The sequence below is a fragment of the Sycon ciliatum genome, chromosome 1 (assembly GCF_964019385.1).
Source record: "Sycon ciliatum chromosome 1, ocSycCili1.1, whole genome shotgun sequence".
NCBI lineage: Eukaryota > Metazoa > Porifera > Calcarea > Leucosolenida > Sycettidae > Sycon > Sycon ciliatum.
Genome location: NC_088643.1, coordinates 15,123,154 through 15,146,046, shown reverse-complemented (window position 1 = coordinate 15,146,046; position 22,893 = coordinate 15,123,154). Strand labels below are relative to the sequence as shown.

The following is a 22,893-nucleotide window of genomic DNA, read 5'->3' as shown; positions in this document are numbered from 1 at the left end:
TTGAAGCGGATCGAGGAGTCATTGACGTTCACATCCACGTACCATGCTTTGGCTGAGGATGAAACGGCACCCAGGAACAGAGGAGTCACGTCCAAAGCAGACAGCGTAGAGGCAGACACCGAAGCAGGCAGTGTACACTCTGGTGGCTCATCCAACTGGTCGCACTGGTCAACCTTGCCTGTGCGGCGCTTAGTGGTACGACATACTTTGGCATAATGGCCTGTTTTGCCGCATGCAGAGCACGACTTCTCCCTGGCTGGACATATCGAACGTGCGCGATGTGGACCACCACAGAAGTCACAGGTACGGGCTGGTTGGGCAGATCGGGGTTTGCCATACCCAGAAGAAACTGCGGAGATGCCTTGGACTGGTGGAGGGCGAGCACTGACGTAGGTATCCACTAGCTTGGCTGTGTCCAAGGCAGATTTATCCTCGTGCTCCAACACAAAGGTACGTGCGTCCTGTGACAATGTAGCGATGAGCTGCTCTCGTACCAGAACGTCGCGTACAGCAGCGACATCGCCAGCATTCTCAGCAGCCATCCATTTATTGAAAATATCGGTCAGACGCGTAGCCAGATCCACGTACGAGGTACTCTCAACTAGAGTGTCGGAACGAAACTTTTTCCTATAGTGCTTCGCATCGACATGGAACCGGCGAAGCACGGCAGTACGGACGAGAGCAAAGTCCGTGGTGTCGTTTGCTGACATCGCGTTGTAAGCCTTGCCAGTGAGGTGAGGAGCTATGGCTAGCGCGAAGCGATTTGGTGCGATCCCATGACCAGTGAGGACACGGTCGGCCATGGTGAACCAGGCGTCAGCATCGTCTGAATCGTTCAGGGAACGAAAATTCGGCAGCGGCGGCGTGCGCGCCGGAGCCTGCGCTGGTGCGGTTTGAACCAGGCCCGAGACCGTTGCCGTGATCTGCTGCAGAAGCTACGCAGTGGAGGCAGACTGGGCGGCGGTGTTTAGTTCATGGGCTTGCTGTTGTTGCTCCCAGAGTCGTCAACAGTTGAGCCATTACGTCGGAAGTCGAAAGCTCAGAGCTAGTAGCGGAGGCCGCGTCCGAGCTCTGCACCTTGGGCATTGTCTTGGGCATGACTGATCCCGATGCAAAACTACCAACAGGCTACTAAAATGAAAACTATTTCGAATTATTCTGACACCATGTTATGTTGTTCTGTTACCTTGCATGAACAAGGACAAAAGACAAAGGAAACTAATAAAACTACAAGGATAAGCGTTGGTGCAAAGAAGGCAGTACAGAGACGGGAATCGCGAGAGTGTCCAGATGCATACGCATAGAATCCTAGTTAGGTAGGACACGGATATGTGCAAGACACGCATACGGAGCGTAGTGCGTGCAGGGTACAACAAGAATGCATAATAAGACATGGTACGGGCTGCCAATGTGTACCAGAGAGCAGACAGTGACGTGGATCTCAAGCAATCGCAAGCATCGGTGAGTGAATGCGAGTCAAAGTGTGACTGTGAAACGCACATCTGAAATGTGTACGGGCGACGAAATGTTTAAAAATTAACCTGTGATCCATAATGACTATATAATCCGGGTTTTCCATTGCTTTTTACAGGCTTCGAGCATTCCGGGTTTGGGCGATACTTCGCTGGACCTTAACAACAACAGCGCTACAGCAGAAAGTGGAGTAGCATCACAGGTAAACTGAATGTATACAGTTTCTAGGTGTTTGTCCTAGATATGGGTTTGTGAATGTGCATCAGGGTTCTTTTTAACTTCCTTCTCCTTGTGGCATGTTGCTGGGAAGTTATGTATAATTATAGTTGTTGCCCCGCGGTGTTGAGCACTGTCAGCACACTGGGTACACCCTCCGGTGAATTAGCTCCCACTTTCCGTGGTAGAGCACTCTTACCTTAGCTGTGCTACCCTAACAATGGACACCCCAAGGCGCGTCAACCTCGGATAGCATGAAACTTGAAGTCGCAGCAAACAAGCCTTGATTGTCCTTGTTTGGTGCTGTATATAGTTATTGCAAATTTGTTGAAAAGAAAAAGGACTAAGGAAGTACCGTATTTTACCGGTTGTAAGTCGACCCCGGTTATAGGTCGACCCCCATATCTGGAAATCTCAATTCTGCTTTTTAAAGTTTTAACCCATCGAAGCACTACAAAGCACTCCCTGCTGGTAACACATCAACAAATCATGTAAACATTCTTTACTGGAGGGTATAACGTCCCAATCCTTGAAAAAGGCAAGTAAACAGGCACAAAATTAATGTCTACACATGGTGCAGCCGTGCATGCAGTGCAGGTCATTTTTTGTAAGATACTGATAGTTCCCGTTATAAGTCGAAACCCGGTTGTAAGTCGACCCCCACCCTTTCTCCTTCTATTTTACCCGTTACTTAACAATCAGCTCATGCGATAACATTGTTAGTGGACATTATAGCGTAAATTGTACTTCCTTTTTCCTTTTTCTTTTCTATGAATAAATCCTTGGGCTCGCCATCTGCGTCCATTATTCCAAAATGTTTGCCAAAGTGGGCATTGAAGAGTCGGCGTGAAGAAAGAAAATTTATAAGTGCAATAAAGAATGTAATTGATGCAGAAATGGCCGGACAACATCGAATTTAAAGGGGAAGTATACCCTAAAATGATTTTTTGAGCACTCGCAAAAAATATGTTAACACAGAAGGCGCCGTCAGGCGAAATAGCACGTCATAGTACATTTGAGATCAGCGGGAAGAAGATGACGACGTCCACTAATTTAGTATCTGTGCACACAAATCTGCTGTGTGTGTGGCTCTGTGTGTCAGCTATGGCATATTCGCCTGTGGTTCCATGCCTAGGATGTACGTCTGAACCATCCTGCCAAGTTTGAATGATGTAGGTTGAGCGATCGCTCCGCGAAACATACTTTTTGAAATTCTCTTCATAGTATATCTTCCACCATTTAAATTTCGAATTTCTTGTTGAGAGGGGTGGCTTGCAACCTCGATATGGCTTGTTCCAGGCATGCTTTGGAGCCATCCCCTGTTGAAGTAGTGGCGGGGATCTGCCCTGCAACTGCTACAACAAAAAATGATTCGATCTGAGAATGGGTGAGACCGCGAATCTCGGTTGAATATTGGGTATTTCAAGCCTTTTCACGACGAAGATGGAGTTCTTTTTGGAGATGGACATGGTAAAGGACATGGTGTCCGACTTCTGGCGTCTGGTGAAGCCAGGGATCATTTGTCGGCAGCCTAACCGTCGGTTAGCTTGTGTTTGGATCCCGTTCTGCTCGATGTGGTAGATCACAAACAATTTGATATCGCACAAATTGATCTCAGCATCGTGCGTACGGTATTTTATATTCAGAAAATCCCAAAGTGTCTCTGTGTGGCCGTCCTATGCCACGAGAAACTCCAATCAGGCTCCTATGTCCTCTGCCTTCATGATTGAATGTCCACTTCGTTTGACCAACGAACACAAGAATCGAGGACGGCTTTGCAATGAAAAATACAGCTATACTGGAGCTGAAAAAGAAGAAAAAAGCGTGCTCAGGATGAGTCTCGAGTACACGCATACTCTCCCAGCAGGTGAAACGCAAAATTTTGTGAAAAATGCGTGTCGCCGAATGACCAGTAATTTCGCCTGACGATGCTCTGTTCCCAACAAACTTTCACGCGCTCATTGTTCTTCGAAGTTCACTGTTCCTGATTTCAGTTCTTGCTGTGTCCGCATTGGCAGTGGATTTCTTTCTCAACCCACCCACTCCACTATTGTCATCATCCTGTTTCCTGTTCTAGTTCTCTCCTGTCCGTATCCATTATCATATCGGCCTACAATAACTACACCGATGCCGTCTACCGGCGAAACTCTGTAAATACACGGAGGGAAGTCAACCTTGCTTACCAGGCTCCTCATACGGCTCATTCAGCATCCACACTCAGACGGCTCGCTCAGCCTCGGCTCACTCAGCCTCTCAATACGGCTCACTCAGCCTCCATAAGGCTCACTCAGCCTCCGCAGCAGGGCCCTGCCCAGCTGCCATACACACACACATTCACACAGCTCTAAGCTATCACTCACTCGGAGCCTGGCAAAGCAATTGACAAACCCTCCTATTCCCAAAACTGGTTGTTCGTTATGTGAGTGCAGCATGCAGATGCTTGTGTTAAATCAAATTCTCTCTATTAATTTTGTAGTCTTCAGGGTGCTGAGTCGCATTGTCTTGGTCCAAGGAAGCTGAGACGCTCTCTTCCTCCTTTATTCCCAATAAAACTCGCCACCTCCACTGAAACTGGGTGATTACACTCTACTAGATGGGGATTTGCATGCAAAATGGCCATCTTGTACCTGAGAGAAAATTTTGGCACAATGTCACTAAAAGCGCCGTTTCGCTCTTACAAAAGCACGGATGACCGCGATTGGCCCATATGTTGAGTCTTTTGGATGCGGAGTCGAATGGTTTGGTCTGAAAAGGCTGCGATGCAGCGTTCGGCCCTCAGTATTCCCAATCGAACATGGCTGAGAAAGGGGTCACGTACTCATTCGTACACCAGTCGTCTGGTCAACGTGCCTGCAGGCTACGATTTTCACGCCAAAGTTCAAGTCAAAGTTTCAAATGTTCAACTCGAGCGACAGGAACGCGCCCAAACAGGCTCAGTTGTAGCCTGTTGGCACGGTGACCAAGTGACTGGTGTATGCATGAGCACATGACCGTTTACTCACCCGTGTTCAATTGGGAATAAGAGCCGAACGCTGCATCGCAGCCTTTCCGGACCAAGACCAGACGATTCAGCATCCAAAAGACTACAACATATGGGCCAATCGCGGTCATCCGAGCTTTTATAAGAGCGAAACGGCGCTTTTAGTGACATTGTGCATACAAATCCCCATCTAGTAGAGCGCAGTCACCCAGTTTCGGTGGAAGTGGAGAGATCGATTGGGAGTAAAGGAGGAAAGGAGAGTCTCAGCTTATTATGAAGAATTTTACTCCTGTAGCTATGCAAAAGACGTTACTTCAGTAACGTCTTGAAGGGCCCCAGACAAGCTCTGCTTGGCATCTTTGCGATCGGCGGTAACTCTGCCGGTGCTTTCACACAGTCCGCTAAAGATATCACTGGTAGTGGCTCAATGACAACACCAGTGAGTTTTGTAGCAAGAAAGACCCACTGGTGTGTGTGTGTGTGATCCCCGGTAGCCTAATCGGTAGGCCACTGTCAGGGCTCACCACGACCGTACAAAGCGTCAATAAATGTTCGGTTAATGTTGGAGTTAACCGTTGTTAACAGTCACATACCATTGCTTCGCTGTTGGCCTTTATAACGGGTTGCATAACCCTCCTTACGTGTGTGCACAATCTTGCTCTCTCTACATACTGCTGTGTTTCATAGACATCACATGCCCACGCTCTGCGCATGCGCAGATTTCCTGCGCGCACAACAGAGCTTGCTGTCTTTCCAGTTTCCTTGCCTGCAGTCAGCTTTCAAATTCTTCCGTCAGACTACATGTCTTCAGCGGCCAGAGATTATTTGAGTATTATATTCTCACGATGGCTCGTTTCTCGACCAGAAAAAAGACGCCATCGGCCAGAGTGGCAGCTCAACCTTCGGATACAGGGCGTAATGTGCGTGTGCGGCGAAATCCTGTTCGTCTTCAACCGCCCAGAACTCCAATATCTCCCCAGTTGGATTCTGTTGTCTCCGACGTTGCGCCGTCAGTTTCTTCTGCCGCCGCCTTGAATATGGTCCCTGATCCCGGGGCGGCAACTCAAACTTCGGCTGCAGGCAGTAATGCGCGTGCGAGGCCAACTCCTGTTCGTCGTCAACCAACCGGGACTCCATTATCCACGGCCTCTGTTGTCTCCGACGTTGCGCCGTCAGTTTCTTCTGCCGCCGCCTTGAGTGTGGTCCCTGATGTACTTGCTTCGGCTGTTTCTCAGGCCGTCGGCCAGGTCCTCCAGCCCCTGATGGAGCGAGTAGAGCAGTTGGAATCTGCTGCAGCCGTCGTGCCGCTTGTCAACTCCAGCTCCGTTCATGCATTCCGGGGCCATCTGCCGGCTGCTCGTCCGTCGCTCTCTGTACCTGATAAACTCCGCGGGCGAATTGAACGCGGCGAGTTTATTGACTTCGACGACCTCCTCCCGGACCAGCTGGGTGTGGAGCCCGATGTGGTCCAGCTAGCTGTGGGGGCCAACCGCTCTGTCCAACTTGTACAGAAGCCAACTCAGGCCCAGCGCCGCCATGTCCACGATGTAGCGTCATGGCTCGAGGCGTTTACTGTCTACACAAGAGTAATTGTCGCGGCGGCTCCAGATAGGGCGAATGATTTGCTGGCATATCAGGCCACTATTCTGGATGCAAATAACTCGTATCAGGTGGACGCATGGCTAAGTTATGACAGGCGTTTCCGGCGCGCCATAGCCTCCCAACCACTGTCGTACGACTGGGCTATCATCGACTCTAATTTGTGGCAGTCGTCATTCACCAGCCGTGGTCGCCCGCCATGTTCGCGCTGTTCTCTGGTGCACCCAGTGGCCCAGGCCCGGTGTCCCTTTAGACCAGGGCCTCCATCCGTCGGCGCTGGGAGTGGAGGTCCGCCGCAGTCCAGCGCGCCAACCCATCTTGGGAAGCCTATCTGCCGCAACTTCAACAAGGACCAATGCAACAACTCATTCTGCTATCGTGCCCATGTGTGCCTTCAATGCCGCGGGAAGCACCCAGAAGTCAAATGTGGCAGGGGACAGTCCGCCACCTCAGCGTCTGCTCCGTAAACATTCTGTGGAGACCCCCATCAATGTACGCCGATTAGCCGGGCTCCTTAACCGTCATTCTGATCACTCCTTCTCTCACTTTGTGCTGCATGGGTTGTGTCATGGTTTCACGATAGGCCATTCTGCTGCTATATCTGGTGTTCATAGTTCTCCCAATCACCTGTCGGCTATTCGTAATATGCAGTATGTTTCTTCCTATTTGACCGAATGTTGTGAAGCTGGGCAAACAGCAGGTCCATTTCCGGAGCCACCCTTTCTGTGCATGCAGACATCTGGTCTGGGTGTTGTGCCGAAGTCCAATGGAAAACTTCGTGTGATACATGACCTGTCGTCTCCCGATGGCAGCAGTGTCAACGATGCTATACCACGCGGGCAGTTCAGCCTGCATTACGACTCCGTGGACACCGCAATTGCCGCCATTATGCGCCTCGGCAAGGGCTCCCTCTTGACAAAGGTAGATATCCGTAATGCATTTCGCCTGTGTCCCGTCGCCCCCTTGGACTGGCATCTTCTCGGGATCCGTTGGAACGGCATGTACTATTACGAGAAGGTCCTTCCATTTGGTCTCCGCTCCTCACCATTCATCTTCAACCAGCTGGCAACGGCTATCAACTGGGTCCTTGTCCATGTCGGCTCCTTGCCCGACGTAATGCACTACCTCGATGACTTCCTCGACATCTGCCCACCAAGCTCCTCCCTGGCGGCCAAGCACAAGGCCATCATCTTGGACTTGTTCCAGTTCTTGAACATACCTGTCGCCACAGAGAAAGTTGAGGGCCCTTCCACTGTCCTCGATCACCTTCCTCGGTTTGGAACTGGACACCGATCGCTTGGAAGTGCGTCTGCCTCAGTCCAAGCTTCTGGCCCTACGTCGTTTAGTCTCTACCACCCTCGACCAGGGTTGCGTTCTCAAACGCGAACTCGCCTCCCTCCTGGGCCACCTCTCGTTCGCTTCCAGAGCAATTCCTGCCGGCCGTACATTCTTACGCCGCCTGTATGACCTCGACAAGGCCACATCTGAGATGTCATCTCACCGAATGCTGCACCTCTCAGCCTCAGCCAAGGGCGACCTGAGCTGGTGGCACCAGACTCTGTCAACATGGAACGGAAAGTCATTTTTCCTGCTAGAGAAGTGGATGCCCAGCGCTGACCTCCAGTTGCAAACCGATGCAAGTGGCACCATTGGATTTGGAGCCTTCTTCAATGGTCGCTGGTTCAGAGGTGACTGGTCTCCGCAGCAACTGGAACTAAGCATTACCTACAAGGAGCTCTTCGCCATTGTCGCGGCCTGCGCCACATGGGGGATCGAGTGGCTGCGGCTGCGTGTGGAGTTTCAGTGCGACAACCAAGCTGTCGTGGAGTGCCTGAAGACGGGCACGAGCCGATCCCCTGCAGTCATGGCACTCATCCGCACCCTGTACTCAATCTGTGTGAAGCACAATTTCCTGATCCGAGCATCGCACCTGCCAGGAATTTCCAATACCATCGCTGATGCCCTGTCCCGGAACAAGATGGATGCCTTCCATAGCCAGCAATCGCATGTCATCACGTACATTGAAAATCAACATAATTTTGCGAATCGACCTTTTTTTCAGGATCACTTTTCAACGAGGACGAAGCAAAGTCGGCCGAACGAAGCCTAGAGGAAGAAAATCACCCTCTCCACTTCACCATCACGATACTGACATAGATACGAGATGAAACAACTAAAAAATCCACAAGAAAACTGTACGGCCATCATCGCGCTGACTTTGGTCTGACTTTGGTCTGAGAATTTCTATCATGATCAAAAATGTACGAGGAGCACTCAAAAATAAGCCACAGACGTACCTTTATCGCTCTCTACTCCTTTTTCAAGGCACAAAAGTCGACTCTCCACTTTCAAACCAGGAGCCAGACATACCAGTGGTCCTTTTCAGCTGCTCCACGAGCGCAGGAAATGTTCACCAAGGGGCGCAGAGCAGCATCCATTCCAGAAAAAGAGCTAAAATACGAGTGAGACTGCATGACTGAGTACATGAGTACATGAATGAGTACATGCAGAAAATAGTCAATTTCAGCGTTTCTGCTCCAAACAGCAACTAGCTTCGACTAGAAAGAAAGATTACACCAAAGGATCAAACAACAACCATTTTCTGCAGTTTTTTTGCAGATAGCTTCCTTGTGCTTGGCCCAGCATGCCAAAAATCACACCTCGGAGGAGTACAAAAATTACAACTCTCAGATGTCCTCGATTGCTGGCCATGAGGACCTTTGCTCCTACAGCTGCGGAGCGGCCTGACACCATGGTCCAGCCGATCACCGAGTAAGTGCAAAGACATTCACTTAGGATGCAGATAGCGTTCTTTGTCGATCCTACTCCACAATATCAGTCTGACTTTATGCCTCTAGAACAACGCTCTTGTGCAATACATACTTACCATCTATATTGGCTGTTATCACCCGCTATCTCCTCTGGCCCTAATGGGAATGTCGGCATGGGCACTCCTCCGTAACTGGCCTCTCGCGCACTACTATTAAACTCGCATGGGTCATAAACCGCTCCTGCTCAACGCAGGCCGACCCACCAACTCGCATGGGTCACAAACCGCTCCTGCTCAGCGCAGGCCGACCCACTTGGTCATATACAGCTCCTGCCCTCGGTAGGCCGACCACACGATTCGTTAACGCGCACTCAATTGAGGCCAGCTACTCTGCCCGACATTCCCATTCTTCCAAACTCACTCTCTTGTCTTTTGGTGTGTCGCGTCCTGCACGCGTGTGTGTCTACTCTATACTCTAGCATGGGGAGTAGAATGTTAAATGTTCGGTTAATGTTGGAGTTAACCGTTGTTAACAGTCACATACCATTGCTTCGCTGTTGGCCTTTATAACGGGTTGCATAACCCTCCTTACGTGTGTGCACAATCTTGCTCTCTCTACATACTGCTGTGTATCATAGACATCACATGCCCACGCTCTGCGCATGCGCAGATTTCCTGCGCGCACAACAGAGCTTGCTGTCTTTCCAGTTTCCTTGCCTGCAGTCAGCTTTCAAATTCTGACCCACCCTCCTCATCCCATTTCTTACTCTTGCACTCCACTCCATATATTTTGAAACACATGGATGCGGGCACTCCTCCGTAACTGGCCTCTCGCGCACTATTATTAAACTCGCATGGGTCATAAACCGCTCCTGCTCAACGCAGGCCGACCCACCAACTCGCATGGGTCACAAACCGCTCCTGCTCAGCGCAGGCCGACCCACTTGGTCATATACAGCTCCTGCCCTCGGTAGGCCGACCACACGATTCGTTAACGCGCACTCAATTGAGGCCAGCTACTCTGCCCGACATTCCCATTCTTCCAAACTCACTCTCTTGTCTTTTGGTGTGTCGCGTCCTGCACGCGTGTGTGTCTACTCTATACTCTAGCATGGGGAGTAGAATGTTAACGGTTATTTGGATTTGACCGATCACTGTCGCCATTTTTTCAAAATGGTGGTCGACCCTTTTTGAATTCTGTATGGTCGTGGTGAGCCTTGACTTTCCCGGAAAGACAGGGGTGCTGGGTTCGAATCCTGCTTGTGGATCCTTCTTTTGCAACAGTTTGAACAATCCAATGCTGGATCAAGGTTGTTTGTTGAACTGACAATTACCCATGAAGTTGATTGTTCCAACTAGGAACACACGCTCCTAGTTGGAACAATCAACTTAATGACTATTACCGCCGAAGTCGCAACTTCTAAGTTTGACAATTACCCGTCAGGACTATAGCTGCAGACAAGTCGAAATGGAGATCAGACATTGTTTATGGATGAGTTTTTTGTTGACTGGAGACAGAAGCGGACTTGGCTTAATTTCAGTGTATTCTCATGCATTGATCTTTGGCCTTTGTACGTGTGCTGTGGTATTATTATTATTATTATTATTATTATTATTATTATTATTAAACTCGGATGTTGAGCCATAAATAAATGTAGAAGAGAAAAGGACATATGGATACGAGTTAAGAGTAACTCTCCATCACTGTAACATGATACTTTATACAGTCAGAAAGTGCAATAACTAGGCACAAAACTGACAGAGTACTGAAACATTCGACGTCCTGACACCTAATTCGTTTTCGCAAAGCTTCCCTTTCTTTACTTATCTTTGATATTTATGACCCACCCAAGTTGGGTGGTGTGCTGCTTTGCTGCTTCGAATTGTAGTTAGACCGCTTTGTCAAATATCGTACTGGTCTCGTCATCGTCCAGTAACAATCGACATTCTTTGTTCCGTTGGGACTGTAGCTTTTGCTCGTTTTCGTTGCGCTTGCCTTCCCCTCTTTGGTCTTTCCATAACTCTGAACCTTCCAAGTTGGAAGGCTGTCGGTTAGCGCTACGGAGATGTGTTGAAGCTAGGTGTCAGGACGTCGAATGTTTCAGTACTCTGTCAGTTTTGTGCCTAGTTATTGCACTTTCTGACTGTATAAAGTATCATGTTACAGTGATGGAGAGTTACTCTTAACTCGTATCCATATGTCCTTTTCTCTTCTACATTATTATTATTACTATTGCTTAGGGAGTTTCCCTGAACGTGTATGACCCTTGAGTCTCTTCTTTACCTTAGGGTACCTCGACTCAAATGAATTTTTCCATTGCCGAAACGGAAGGTATTTCTCAAAACAGAGAAGCTTGGCTCGGCATTGTGAATCAATGTACTAGCTCATCATGCTAAAAATATCTGCACTTACTCAAATATCTTTTTGGTAAAAAGTATTCTGTACTTAATATTTTGTTCCTCATGGCTAGGCTCATGGTGGAATCGAAGAAGGTTTCCCTGGAATAACAGAATGGAGAGGGTGTGTACAGTCAACTTTGCTTATAATGACACTCGGCGGGGCATCAAAAAAGTGTCCTTATTCGCAAAATGTCGTTATACCCGAAGTCTCATTATATGTATTACAGTTGGATGGGACTTTGCTCTGGGCATGGAAATTCTGTCGTTTTTCGGGAATTGTCATATCCGCAGACGTTATTAGCCAAGTTGACTGTATGCCATGTATTTCTCGTTTTTATTTCTCTAACTCTTTTACCGACAGATGCGTTAGCCCATGGGTGATCTCGCCCATGGGGTACATGCGAGCTGTTACTCTTATTCTTATTATTGTTACCTCAACTCAACAACTTAAGTAGAACGGTCTCTTTGTTGCATACGCAAACTAACAGTTATTCACCAAATTTCCGGGCATGGCCGACCTTCAGGGTGAAAACCGTTTGGACTTTAGTATACTTAGCCATACTACTACCAGTAATATTACTGTGGATGACTTTTTATTCCTTTGATTTGAGTGAATAAGGTCAAAAAGAGACTCAAGGGTCGTACACGTTCAGGGAAATTCCCTAAACTATAGTCTTGCCAGGACAGTGCCCTACCGAAAAGGTGGTAAATGCATATGAACAGATCTTGCATTGCTTCCAATAGAAACTTTGGCTAGGCATGTTTGCGTGTTTGCAATACTGCGCTACAGTAGCAGCACTCTTGTGTAAGTGCAGATCATTTCCCTTTTCGGGGTTTCTGAATCACTGTGCTCTTTTGCCATGCACATGTCAGTGACGAGGGCATGCAATATATAATGTGATTTCTTCGTGATATTCGTGATGATGTGCTCTCCCCTGCATTCTCGATGGCAATGATGCAGCAGCAGCAGCAGCAGCCGCAACAACAGCAGCAGCCGCAACAACATCAACCGCCACAACAGCAGCAGCTGCGGCACCCTCCCTTACCGCCGGCAGCGATTGGCAGCAATCTCTACCAGTCACAGTATGGTAACACGCCAACGGCATCCTCCGCCAGTGGATCGAGTGGCGCAGCAGTTTACGCTGATACAAGCTCTCCGTACTATCGTCTTGGCAACAGACCGGTGCAGCAAGGTCACACATCTTACTCTGGATCTTCGGTGAAGGCACTGTCGGGACACGAGAGCAGTGTGAGTAGACAGACACACATATTCACACCCGTGCGCGCGCGCGCGCGCGCACACACACACACACACACACACACACACACACACACACACACACACACACACACACACACATATTGTGCTTGCTCACTGCCAAAGTTGGTCACATGGGTCTCCCCGGGAGAGGGGAGAGAGACTCAAAAGGGATCTTGGAAAGATGACTCAATTGGCTATTGAACCGCCCAATGGCCGACACCCCCTGAAATCCCTAGACTAGGGTGGACTGGAAATGATTCCTTTTATGGGATCACCACACCTCAGTAAGTGGGTGAGGACAAGGTGCAGAAGGATTAACGGCATCAGGGTATCCGTCCTGGGATCCAACTGCAGTTACCCCTGCCCCCAGTGAAGGTAATACTTGCTATTAGTGTGGGTGGCGAAATCAGAGTGGATCTGGTATAAGCTTCATTAGCACCATTGATTACACTAGAGTTAATCTAGCCAGAAGCAGTCCATGGTTAACAGGTAAGTATACTTGGAGTACTTCAAATAGAAAGTATATTAACCCTGAAACCAACAAAGGTGGTAGGCACAACAATGCACCTTCAAGCAGCCAAGCTCATTGGCAACAGACCCAACATTATCTGGCATAAGTGTGCCCACCAACCGAACTAGCTGGCACACACACACTCACACACACACACACACACACACACACACACACACACACACACACACACACACACACACACACACACACAAACACACACACACACACACACACACACACACCTCAGACCTGCCCACCGCAGAAGCGATTATAGCGAACAGCTATGTTAGACATAGCACACACAAACACTGTTAGGTTCGGTAGACAAGAGACACGTAGTTTATTAGTTAGAATACACGAAGTAGAAAAACTGACCAGATTCAATCTGTCAACGACAGAGAAGACTTTCAAAGATATGCGTGCGTGCATCCACAGTAGAGCTAAAGTTGTACGGCATTACGTCATAACAAACACAGTAACATAATAATAATTATACTCTCACGCCCCTTCTGAGATAAAACCCGGTTTTGTCTCAACGAAAATAAATAAATATATTAAGTCATAACAGACGAGATGAAATGACATAGGCATGATGTCATAGGCATGATGTCAAGATGAGACCAAATGCTACAGACAAACGGTGTCACACATATGACTGTCCAGACGTAGATGTAATGGTCAGGCGTCTTGCGAATACGAGTGCTACGACGAACAGGCTGGGTAGCGGCGTCAGTACGTGCACGTACTGATTAAGTTGGGGAAGGGGTATGACTAGCGGAGTCAACACATGGGAGAACATACGGACGTAAAAAGCGGCGATTCAGCCAGAGGACACGGCCACTAGGCATCTTGACGAAGTAGTCGCACCGACTGCCAATTGCTACTGTTCGACATTCTGGTACCTCAATCCTCCCAAACGCAACGGACGACGGGAACGAGTGGGGGGAAACATTTATTATGGTAGACGCAACGCAACGCAACAACTACATTATGAGAGAGACCTCGACTGAAGAGAGCGATTATTTGAAGAGGGAGTCAGAGAGAGAGGCAACGCAATATAAAGGGCCTGGGTAGCTATGGCAAACATGGGTGCGCAAGTAGCTACCCAGGCCAACGGAACAAAAGGTGAGAATGACGTAGTACGGGTGCATGCAGGCCAGCTAGGGGAAAAGGGTATACTGTACGGGTGGAGGTACCCAACATACCTCCCCTGCGTAAAAAAAAGAACCGCGGCCTCGCGGGAAATATCAGGACGATGAGAAAAATAGAGAAAAATGACTGAGGAAGTAGAGAAAAACACACACACACACAAACACACACAACGCACGGATCTCACAAAGGTGCTATACCACATGTTACATGCACTACAGGTCGCAGGTTCCTTCATTGATGAGGAACACAATCACCTTCTTCTTTGCACGGCTAAAACAGCTTAGTTATACACTTTTGCCAAATATTGCAACCTAAATAATAGAGCGTGGCTCACCATGATCAGACCTCTAATATTGATGGCTGGAAACACGCGCGCACACACACTACAAAAAAATCACGAAATAAATAAACCGAAAATAAATTTGACGAAGTAGGACGCACGAAAGAAAAGAGAGAGAGACAGAGAAATAATGAGAAATAGCTGCCCTGCATGTCTTGCACGAGACGAGGTAGACATAGGCGAGACGAGGTTGACAGAGACGAGACGAGGTTGGCGTAGGAGAGACGAGGTTGACATGGACGAGACGAGGTTGAAGACGAGACGAGACTGACGACGAGTTCTGGAGCAGGGTCGTGGGTCCGAGCGAAAAGCCGGGTGCCAATGTTGGACATTCTGGCACCTCAATCCTCCCAAACGCAACGCAACGGACGACGGGAACGAGTGGGGGGAAACAGTTATTATGGTAGACGCAATGCAATGCAACAACTACATTCTGAGAGAGAGCTCGACTGAAGAGAGCGATTATTTGAAGAGAGCTTACTGAAGAGAGAGGCAACGCAATATAAAGGGCCTGGGTAGCTATGGCAAACATGGTTGCGCAAGTAGGCCAACGGAACGAAAGGTAAGAATGACGTAGTACGGGTGCATGCAGGCCAGCTAGGGGAAAAGGGTATACTGTACGGGTGGAGGTACCTAACACTACAATGACGCCACACATGGACCACAGCTTGGTCCGGTGGTGCTGAACATCAACGTGGGTGCCAATCGGTAGAGAATGGAGAGAGCGTGCCGATTTGTCATAATGAGTTTTCGAGAGCAGGTGGCATGTGACGTCTGGAAGAAAGGAAACCGTCACGAATACAGGAGACTAACTGCACGTAATCAACGTCAGACTGAGCGGCATCTCGGAGCTCGTGGAACGGGACACAAAATAGCGCTGATCCGGAGTCATCCTGCTGAAGGCATGCCCGGATGGCTTGTCCAGATAGCGAGTCGGCTTCTTCCAGGAGATCATCGGCAACCGGGTTCTGTACTGGAGCACGCGACAAGGCATCAGCAAAGGCATGCTCAGAGCCCTTGGGCCACGAGACGACGAATTGATAGTTGTACCTTGGTCATCAGACGTTGGAGCCGAGGGTTCTCAACCTGGTCCAGTGTGTAGGTGTTCAATATTGGAACAAGGGGCTGATGGTCAACAACTACATGAATCGACACCTGACACCTGATCCATGCCATTACGGTCGAGTATGGCTCTGCAGACTTGCTAGAAATTAGGCTAGCAATCCTCTTGTAGAGGGCCATGCTGCACTTGCCCATTCCACCGGTAGCTGAAAATTCGGCTGGCACAAAGGAGGCATGCTCTACTTCACGAACTCTTTCTTCATAGTGGCGTCTCTTCTCCTTCTCAAAAATATCCTGTACTTTAAAATATTTTGTTCCTCATGGCTAGGCTCATGGTGGAATCGAAGAAGGTTTCCCTGGAATAACAGAATGGAGATGGTGTGTACAGTCAACTTTGCTTATAATGACACTCGGCGGGGCGTCAAAAATGTGTCCTTATTCGCAAAATGTCGTTTTTCGTAGTCTCATTATATGTATTACAGTTGGATGGGACTTTCCTCTGGGCATGGTAATTCTGTCGTTATTCGGGAATTGTCGTTATATCCGCAGCCGTTATTAGCGAAGTTGACTGTATGTCGTGTATTTCTCGTTTATATTTCTCTAACTCTTTTACCGACAGATGCGTTAGCCCATGGCAGATCTCACCCATGGGGTACATACCAGCTGTTATTCTTATTCTTATTATTGTTACCTCAACTCAACAACTTAAGTAGAACGGTCTCTTTGTTGCATACGCAAACTAACAGTTATTCACCAAATTTCCGGGCATGGCCGACCTTCAGGGTGAAAACCGTTTGGACTTTAGTATACTTAGCCATACTACTACCAGTAATATTACTGTGGATGACTTTTTTTTCCTTGGATTTGAGTGAATAAGGTCAAAAAGAGACTCAAGGGTCATACACGTTCAGGGAAATTCCCTAAACTATAGTCTTGCCAGGACAGTGCCCTACCGAATAGGTGGTAAATGCATATGAACAGATCTTGCATTGCTTCCAATAGAAACTTTGGCTAGGCATGTTTGCGTGTTTGCAATACTGCGATACAGTAGCAGCACTCTTGTGTAAGTGCAGATCATTTCCCTTTTCGGGGTTTCTGAATGACTGTGCTCTTTTGCCATGCACATGTCAGTGACGAGGGCTGGCAATGTTTAATGTGATTTCTTCGTGATATTCGTGATGATGTGCTCTCCACTGCATTCTTGATGGCAATGATGCAGCAGCAGCAGCAGCCGCAACAACAGCAGCAGCCGCAACAACATCAACCGCCACAACAGCAGCGGCTGCGGCACCCTCCCTTACCGCCGGCAGCGATTGGCAGCAATCTATACCAGTCACAGTATGATACCACGCCGACGGCATCCTCCGCCAGTGGATCGAGTGGCGCAGCAGTTTACGCTGATACAAGCTCTCCATACTATCGTCTTGGCAACAGACCGGTGCAGCAAGGTCACACATCTTACTCTGGATCTTCGGTGAAGGCACTGCCGGGACACGAGAGCAGTGTGAGTAGAAAGGCACACATATTCACACCCGCGCGCGCGCGCGCGCGCGCACACACACACATACACACACACACACACACATACTATGCTTGCTTACTGTCAACGTTGGTCACGTGGGTCTCCCTGATAGAGGGGAGAGAGACTCAAAAGGAATCTTGGAAAGATGACTCAATTGGCTATTGAACCGCCCAATGGCCGACACCCCCTGAAATCCCCAGACTAGGGTGGACTTGTTAATGATTCCTTTTATGGGGTCACCACACCTCAGTAACTGAGTGAGGACAAGGTGCAGAATGATTGACGGCATCAGCAGGGGCGTAGGGAGGGGGTGCTGTGGGTGCCAAAGCACCCCCTCAAAAATCCGATCTTGGGTCGCATTTGGTTCGAAAGAGACCGCGGAGTGGGACCCTGATCACATGTGCGACTCCGTACATCGCACACTGGAACAATCCCTGTTCAGACCAGTGAGTAGTAGGTATTGTACTACTCCCTGGTTCAGACCAAGGTGTTCCAACATCTGAAACCAATCGACAGGCTCCTAATTGCAGTTGACTATTTTGTCTGATGATTGGCCATTTCCAATGAAACTTCTAGTCAAGGGCGACTCCGCTTCGTAGATCTACCTGCCGTTGTGCAGTATCACGTCAGACCTCAGTAGACTCAACACATGATTTGCATCGCACTCCAAATGTTTTGTTAGAAGCAAAGAATCATACAATCCCACCATCTGTAGAAGTAGCAACACCGTCCGTGGAAAACACACGTCACACATACAGTTGTACAATCATGCAGTTTGTTCGCGCTATGTTCTGTATAATGTAGTTCTGGCTGTTGGGTGGTCACGTTGGAGGTTGTGGCAAGGCAAAGAACTTCATGTGTTGCAAGTGTGGGAACAGCAGCAGAAGAGTGAAAGTAGCGCTGAAGTGCAGTTTACATTTTTGTGGGAAAAAAAGGAGAAATTTAAAAGCATTTATAACAACCCTATGCTTTTTTTGTAAAGGTGCAAGGCTGCAAGGCAAAAAAGCATAGCGTAGGACCCTGAGCTTCCAAGCTCTCTCGTTTTTTATCTGCACTTACTCAAATATCTTTTTGGTAAAAAATATTCTGTACTTAATATAGGGACAAGCTTAGAAAGCGATCACCGTCTTGTGCTGGCAAACCTCAACCTGACTAAGTTGTACAAGAAGCTCAAGAGGCCGCCAGTAGCCATATCCAGCAACGCAAAATTCAATATATCCGAATTTAGTGACCCGACCAAGAAAGCAAAGTACAGAGAGGCTATCAACGAACATCTACAGGACCTCGGCAGAGAGCAGGAAGGTGTCAATGCGGAGCAACATCTGCAGTATATTGTGAACGCTATGAGTGAGGCAGCAAACACATCGGTGGGCCGCGTCCCTAAAACAAACAAGACGCATAGAAATGGCTTCAGCGGGGAAATTGAAAAGCTAGCAGCAGAGAAACGCAAACTGCGTCTCGACATTACGGTGTGCAGAGATGGAACGAAGGTAAAAGAAATGAAGACGCGACGCAACAGGCTGGCACACCAAATTCGCCGGGAATGCCTCAAGTTAGCATCGACTCGACTGGACGAACGTGTAGCTGAAATAGACCAAATGAAAGACGACGCGAAAATGTTCAAAGCAACACGACTACTGCGCCGACAGCAGCAGTCACCAGTTGTGGTTGAAGACTCTGATGGCAAACTCATTGCACAACCTAGTGAATCAGTCGAAGCATTAAGGCAACACTTCCGTGCTATATTCTGTGATCCTGCTCTGGAGTCATCTAGGCTCTTACGGACAGAGGAAGACCTTAAAAACCCTATAAAGCAGCCAGAGGTACATGCCGCAGCTAAGCGCTTGAATAATGGCCGAGCTTCGGGACCAGATGGGATACCTGCTGAACTTATCAAATATGGAACACCAGCACTGTTCTCGAACATTGCCACTACATTCAACAATTATGCCAAAGACAAATCACTCAAGCTAGGCGATGGGCTACTGATCCCGATACCAAAGCCGGGAAAGAAAAGAGGTCCTCCTGGAAATGTAAGGCCAGTTACCCTGTTGAACACCCTACGTAAACTTCTTTCATTGGTCATCCTGACGCGGATCAAGCCAGCTATCAACGGGTACTTGTCACTGAACCAGAGCGGGTTCCGGTCAGGGAGAAGTACTGGAGACGTGGTATATAGCTATCGGTGGTTATCAGCAAGATGCCAGCGTGTTGCGTCGGAGATCTCAATCTTAGGCATTGATATGTCAAAGGCATTTGACACTATATCAAGGGTCAGGCTGATCGATATACTGTCAACAGTCATTGATCATGATGAGCTGCACATCATCCAGTGCCTTCTGACAGACACCACAATAAAAGTAAAGCTGAATAACATTCTCAGCCAACCATTAGTCACACACAATGGAACCCCACAAGGTGATTCTCTATCGCCAGTCCTGTTTACTGTCTACCTCGAGGCTGCATTGAGGTTGATTCGAGAGCGACTCTCACCGCGACCAGCATTGGATATTCAGCTTCAATTGCCCAATGAAACAGCGTATGCGGATGACGTAGACTTCATCAGCACCAGCCTACAATATTTGCATGACAATCAACCCATACTATCATCCTCGTTAGCGGAATACAATCTAAAAATGAATGAAGCCAAAACCGAATATACTACAATTAAAAGAGAAAAGGACAGAGTAGACGAGCGATGGCGGAACACGGTCAAACTAGGATCGATGCTTGGAGTGGAGGAAGATATCAGTCGGAGAAAACGTCTAGCAACATGCGCCTTACATCAGCTGTGGGTGATATGGCTAAGAGGTAACCATGCCCGTGAACCCCTTCGGATTAGGTTATACGGCAGCTTTATTCTCCCAATACTTCTTTATAACTGCGGCACATGGAGCCTGACAGAGACTCAAGAAAAGAAACTTGACTCGTTCCACCGCCAGCAGTTACGAGCAGTCATAGGGGTCAAATATCCCCGTATAATACGCAATGAAGCACTGTACAAGCGCACTGGCTCCAAGCCACTCAGCAGAATCATCCAGTCTGCTAGGTGGAGAATGTTTGGCCACATGCTTCGACTAGACACCTCATCCCCGGTCCAGCAGGCTATGTCGGCATACTTTCAGCCAGGAAGCTCAGGGTTCCGAGGCCGCCCGAGAACAACACTCCCGCGATCCATCAACAACGACCTGAAAAATTCCAGATCCACAAACTCCCTCACATCACACGAGGATCTAGTTGCACTGAGGCAGCTCGCCCAGGATCGTCGAAAGTGGAAGGATCTAATGTGTGCTGTGTGTAATGGCTGAAGTTATACAATTACACTAGATACCCTTAACAATAATAACGGATACAATTACACTAGATACCCTTAACAATAATAACGGATACAATTACACTAGATACTCTAGATACTAGAGACTCGGTACTCTAGATACTAGATACTCTAACAATTTTATCAAACATTATGATAATTACCACATCAAATGCTGCGGAGACCTATCCAGAATCGGCAATATGCTGGCCCTGGCCTGGAGATCTGCAACTATAATCAGCTTCTAATTTGCAACACTAACGGATTAGTCCCCTTTGTCGATTGATGGATCAATCGGTAGATTCGGCTCTGTTTTTCTTCCCTTTCTTTCTTGTTTTGAATTGTACGTTGAACTCATTGGATTTCTTTGTATTCTGTATCTCGTTATCGTTATATTTCCCTCTAGCCCTCTCGCTTAGGATGAGCTTTCTTTTTTATGGCAGCTTAAGCGAAGGCTATATACCTGCTTTATGCAGGTTGATGCCAACGCGAACAAGCAAAATAATAATAATAACTTAATATTTTGTTCCTCATGGCTAGGCTCATGGTGGAATCGAAGAAGGTTTCCCTGGAATAGCAGAATGGAGAGGGTGTGTACAGTCAACTTTGCTTATAATGACACTCGGCGGGGCGTCAAAAAAGTGTTCTTATTCGCAAAATGTCGTTACACCCGAAGTCTCATTAGATGTATTACAGTTGGATGGGACTTTCCTCTGGGCATGGTAATTCTGTCGTTATTCGGGAATTGTCCTTATATCCGCAGCCGTTATTAGCCAAGATGACTGTATGCCATGTATTTCTCGTTTTTATTTCTCTAACTCTTTTACCGACAGATGCGTTAGCCCATGGCAGATCTCACCCATGGGGTACATACCAGCTGTTATTCTTATTCTTATTATTGTTACCTCAACTCAACAACTTAAGTAGAACGGTCTCTTTGTTGCATACGCAAACTAACAGTTATTCACCAAATTTCCAGGCATGGCCGACCTTCAGGGTGAAAGCCGTTTGGACTTAAGTATAACTAGCCATACTACTACCAGTAATATTACTGTGGATGACTTTTTATTCCTTGGATTTGAGTGAATAAGGTCAAAAAGAGACTCAAGGGTCATACACGTTCAGGGAAATCCCCTAAACTATAGTCTTGACAGGACAGTGCCCTACCCAATAGGTGCTAAGTGCCTATGAACAGATAATTATTGCATTGATTCCGTCTTTCAGTGTTAAAGACTCTGTGACTTGGACTGATGTGCAGGTTGGATTGAGCAGAACTTGTAGATGTGTGCCAATAGAAACTTTGGCTAGGCATGTTTGCGTGTTTGCAATACTGCGCTACAGTAGCAGCACTCTTGTGTCCGTGCAGATCATTTCCCTTTTCGGGGTTTCAGAATCACTGCGCTCTTTTGCCGTGCACATGTCAGTGACGAGGGCTGGCAATGTATAGTGTGATTTCTTCGTGATATTCGTGATGATGTGCTCTCCACTGCATTCTCGATGGCAATGATACAGCAGCAGCAACCGCAACAACAGCGGCAGCAGCAGCCGCAACAACAGCAGCAGCCACAACAGCAGCATCCGCCACAACAGCAGCCGCCACAACAGCAGCAGCTGCGGCATCCTCCCTTACGGCCGGCAGCGATTGGCAGCAATCTGTACCAGTCGCAGCATGGTAACACGCCAACGGCATCCTCCGCCAGTGGATCGAGTGGCGCAGCAGTTTACGCTGATACAAGCTCTTCGTACTATCATCTTGGCAACAGACCGATGCAGCAAGGTCACCCACCTTACTCTGGATCTTCGGTGAAGGCACTGCCGGGACACCAGAGCAGTGTGAGTAGACAGACACACATATTCACACACGCGCGTGCGCGCGCGCGCACACACACACACACTGTGCTTGCTCACTGCCAAAGTTGGTCACGTGGGTCTCCCCGGGAGAGGGGAGAGAGAATCAAAAGGAATCTTGGAAAGATGACTCAATTGGCTATTGAACCGCCCAATGGTCGACACACCCTGAAATCCCCAGACTAGGGTGGACTGGAAATGATTCCTTTTATGGGATCACCACACCTCAGTAAGTGGGTGAGGACAAGGTGCAGAAGGATTGACGGCATCAGGGACCAACTGCAGTTTCCCCTGCCCCCAGTGAAGGTAATACTTGCTACTAGTGTGGGTGGCTAAATCAGAGTTGATCTGGTATAAGCTTCACTAGCACCATTGATTACACTAGAGTTAATCTAGCCAGAAGCAGTCCATGGTTAACAGGTAAGTATACTTGGAGTACTTCA

At 48.2% G+C, this 22,893-nt stretch overlaps 1 protein-coding gene across 6 annotated transcripts in view; it reads left to right on the top strand.

The window, feature by feature from the left end:
* The window catches only part of LOC135814805 (uncharacterized), a 129,565-nt gene that overhangs the window by 20,166 nt on the left and 86,506 nt on the right, over positions 1-22,893 (top strand). The window contains exons 9-12 of one of the 6 annotated variants that reach the window (XM_065328029.1): positions 1,592-1,675; positions 12,403-12,687; positions 16,987-17,271; positions 22,115-22,435. The exons of 3 other annotated variants lie outside the window; for them this stretch is intronic. In XM_065328029.1, the coding sequence (XP_065184101.1) occupies positions 1,592-1,675; positions 12,403-12,687; positions 16,987-17,271; positions 22,115-22,435 (975 nt within the window). Of the gene's footprint in view, positions 1-1,591; positions 1,676-12,399; positions 12,688-16,986; positions 17,272-22,114; positions 22,436-22,893 lie in introns of all 6 variants that reach the window. 2 more of the 6 variants (XM_065328036.1, XM_065328022.1) reach the window with 2 other exon arrangements.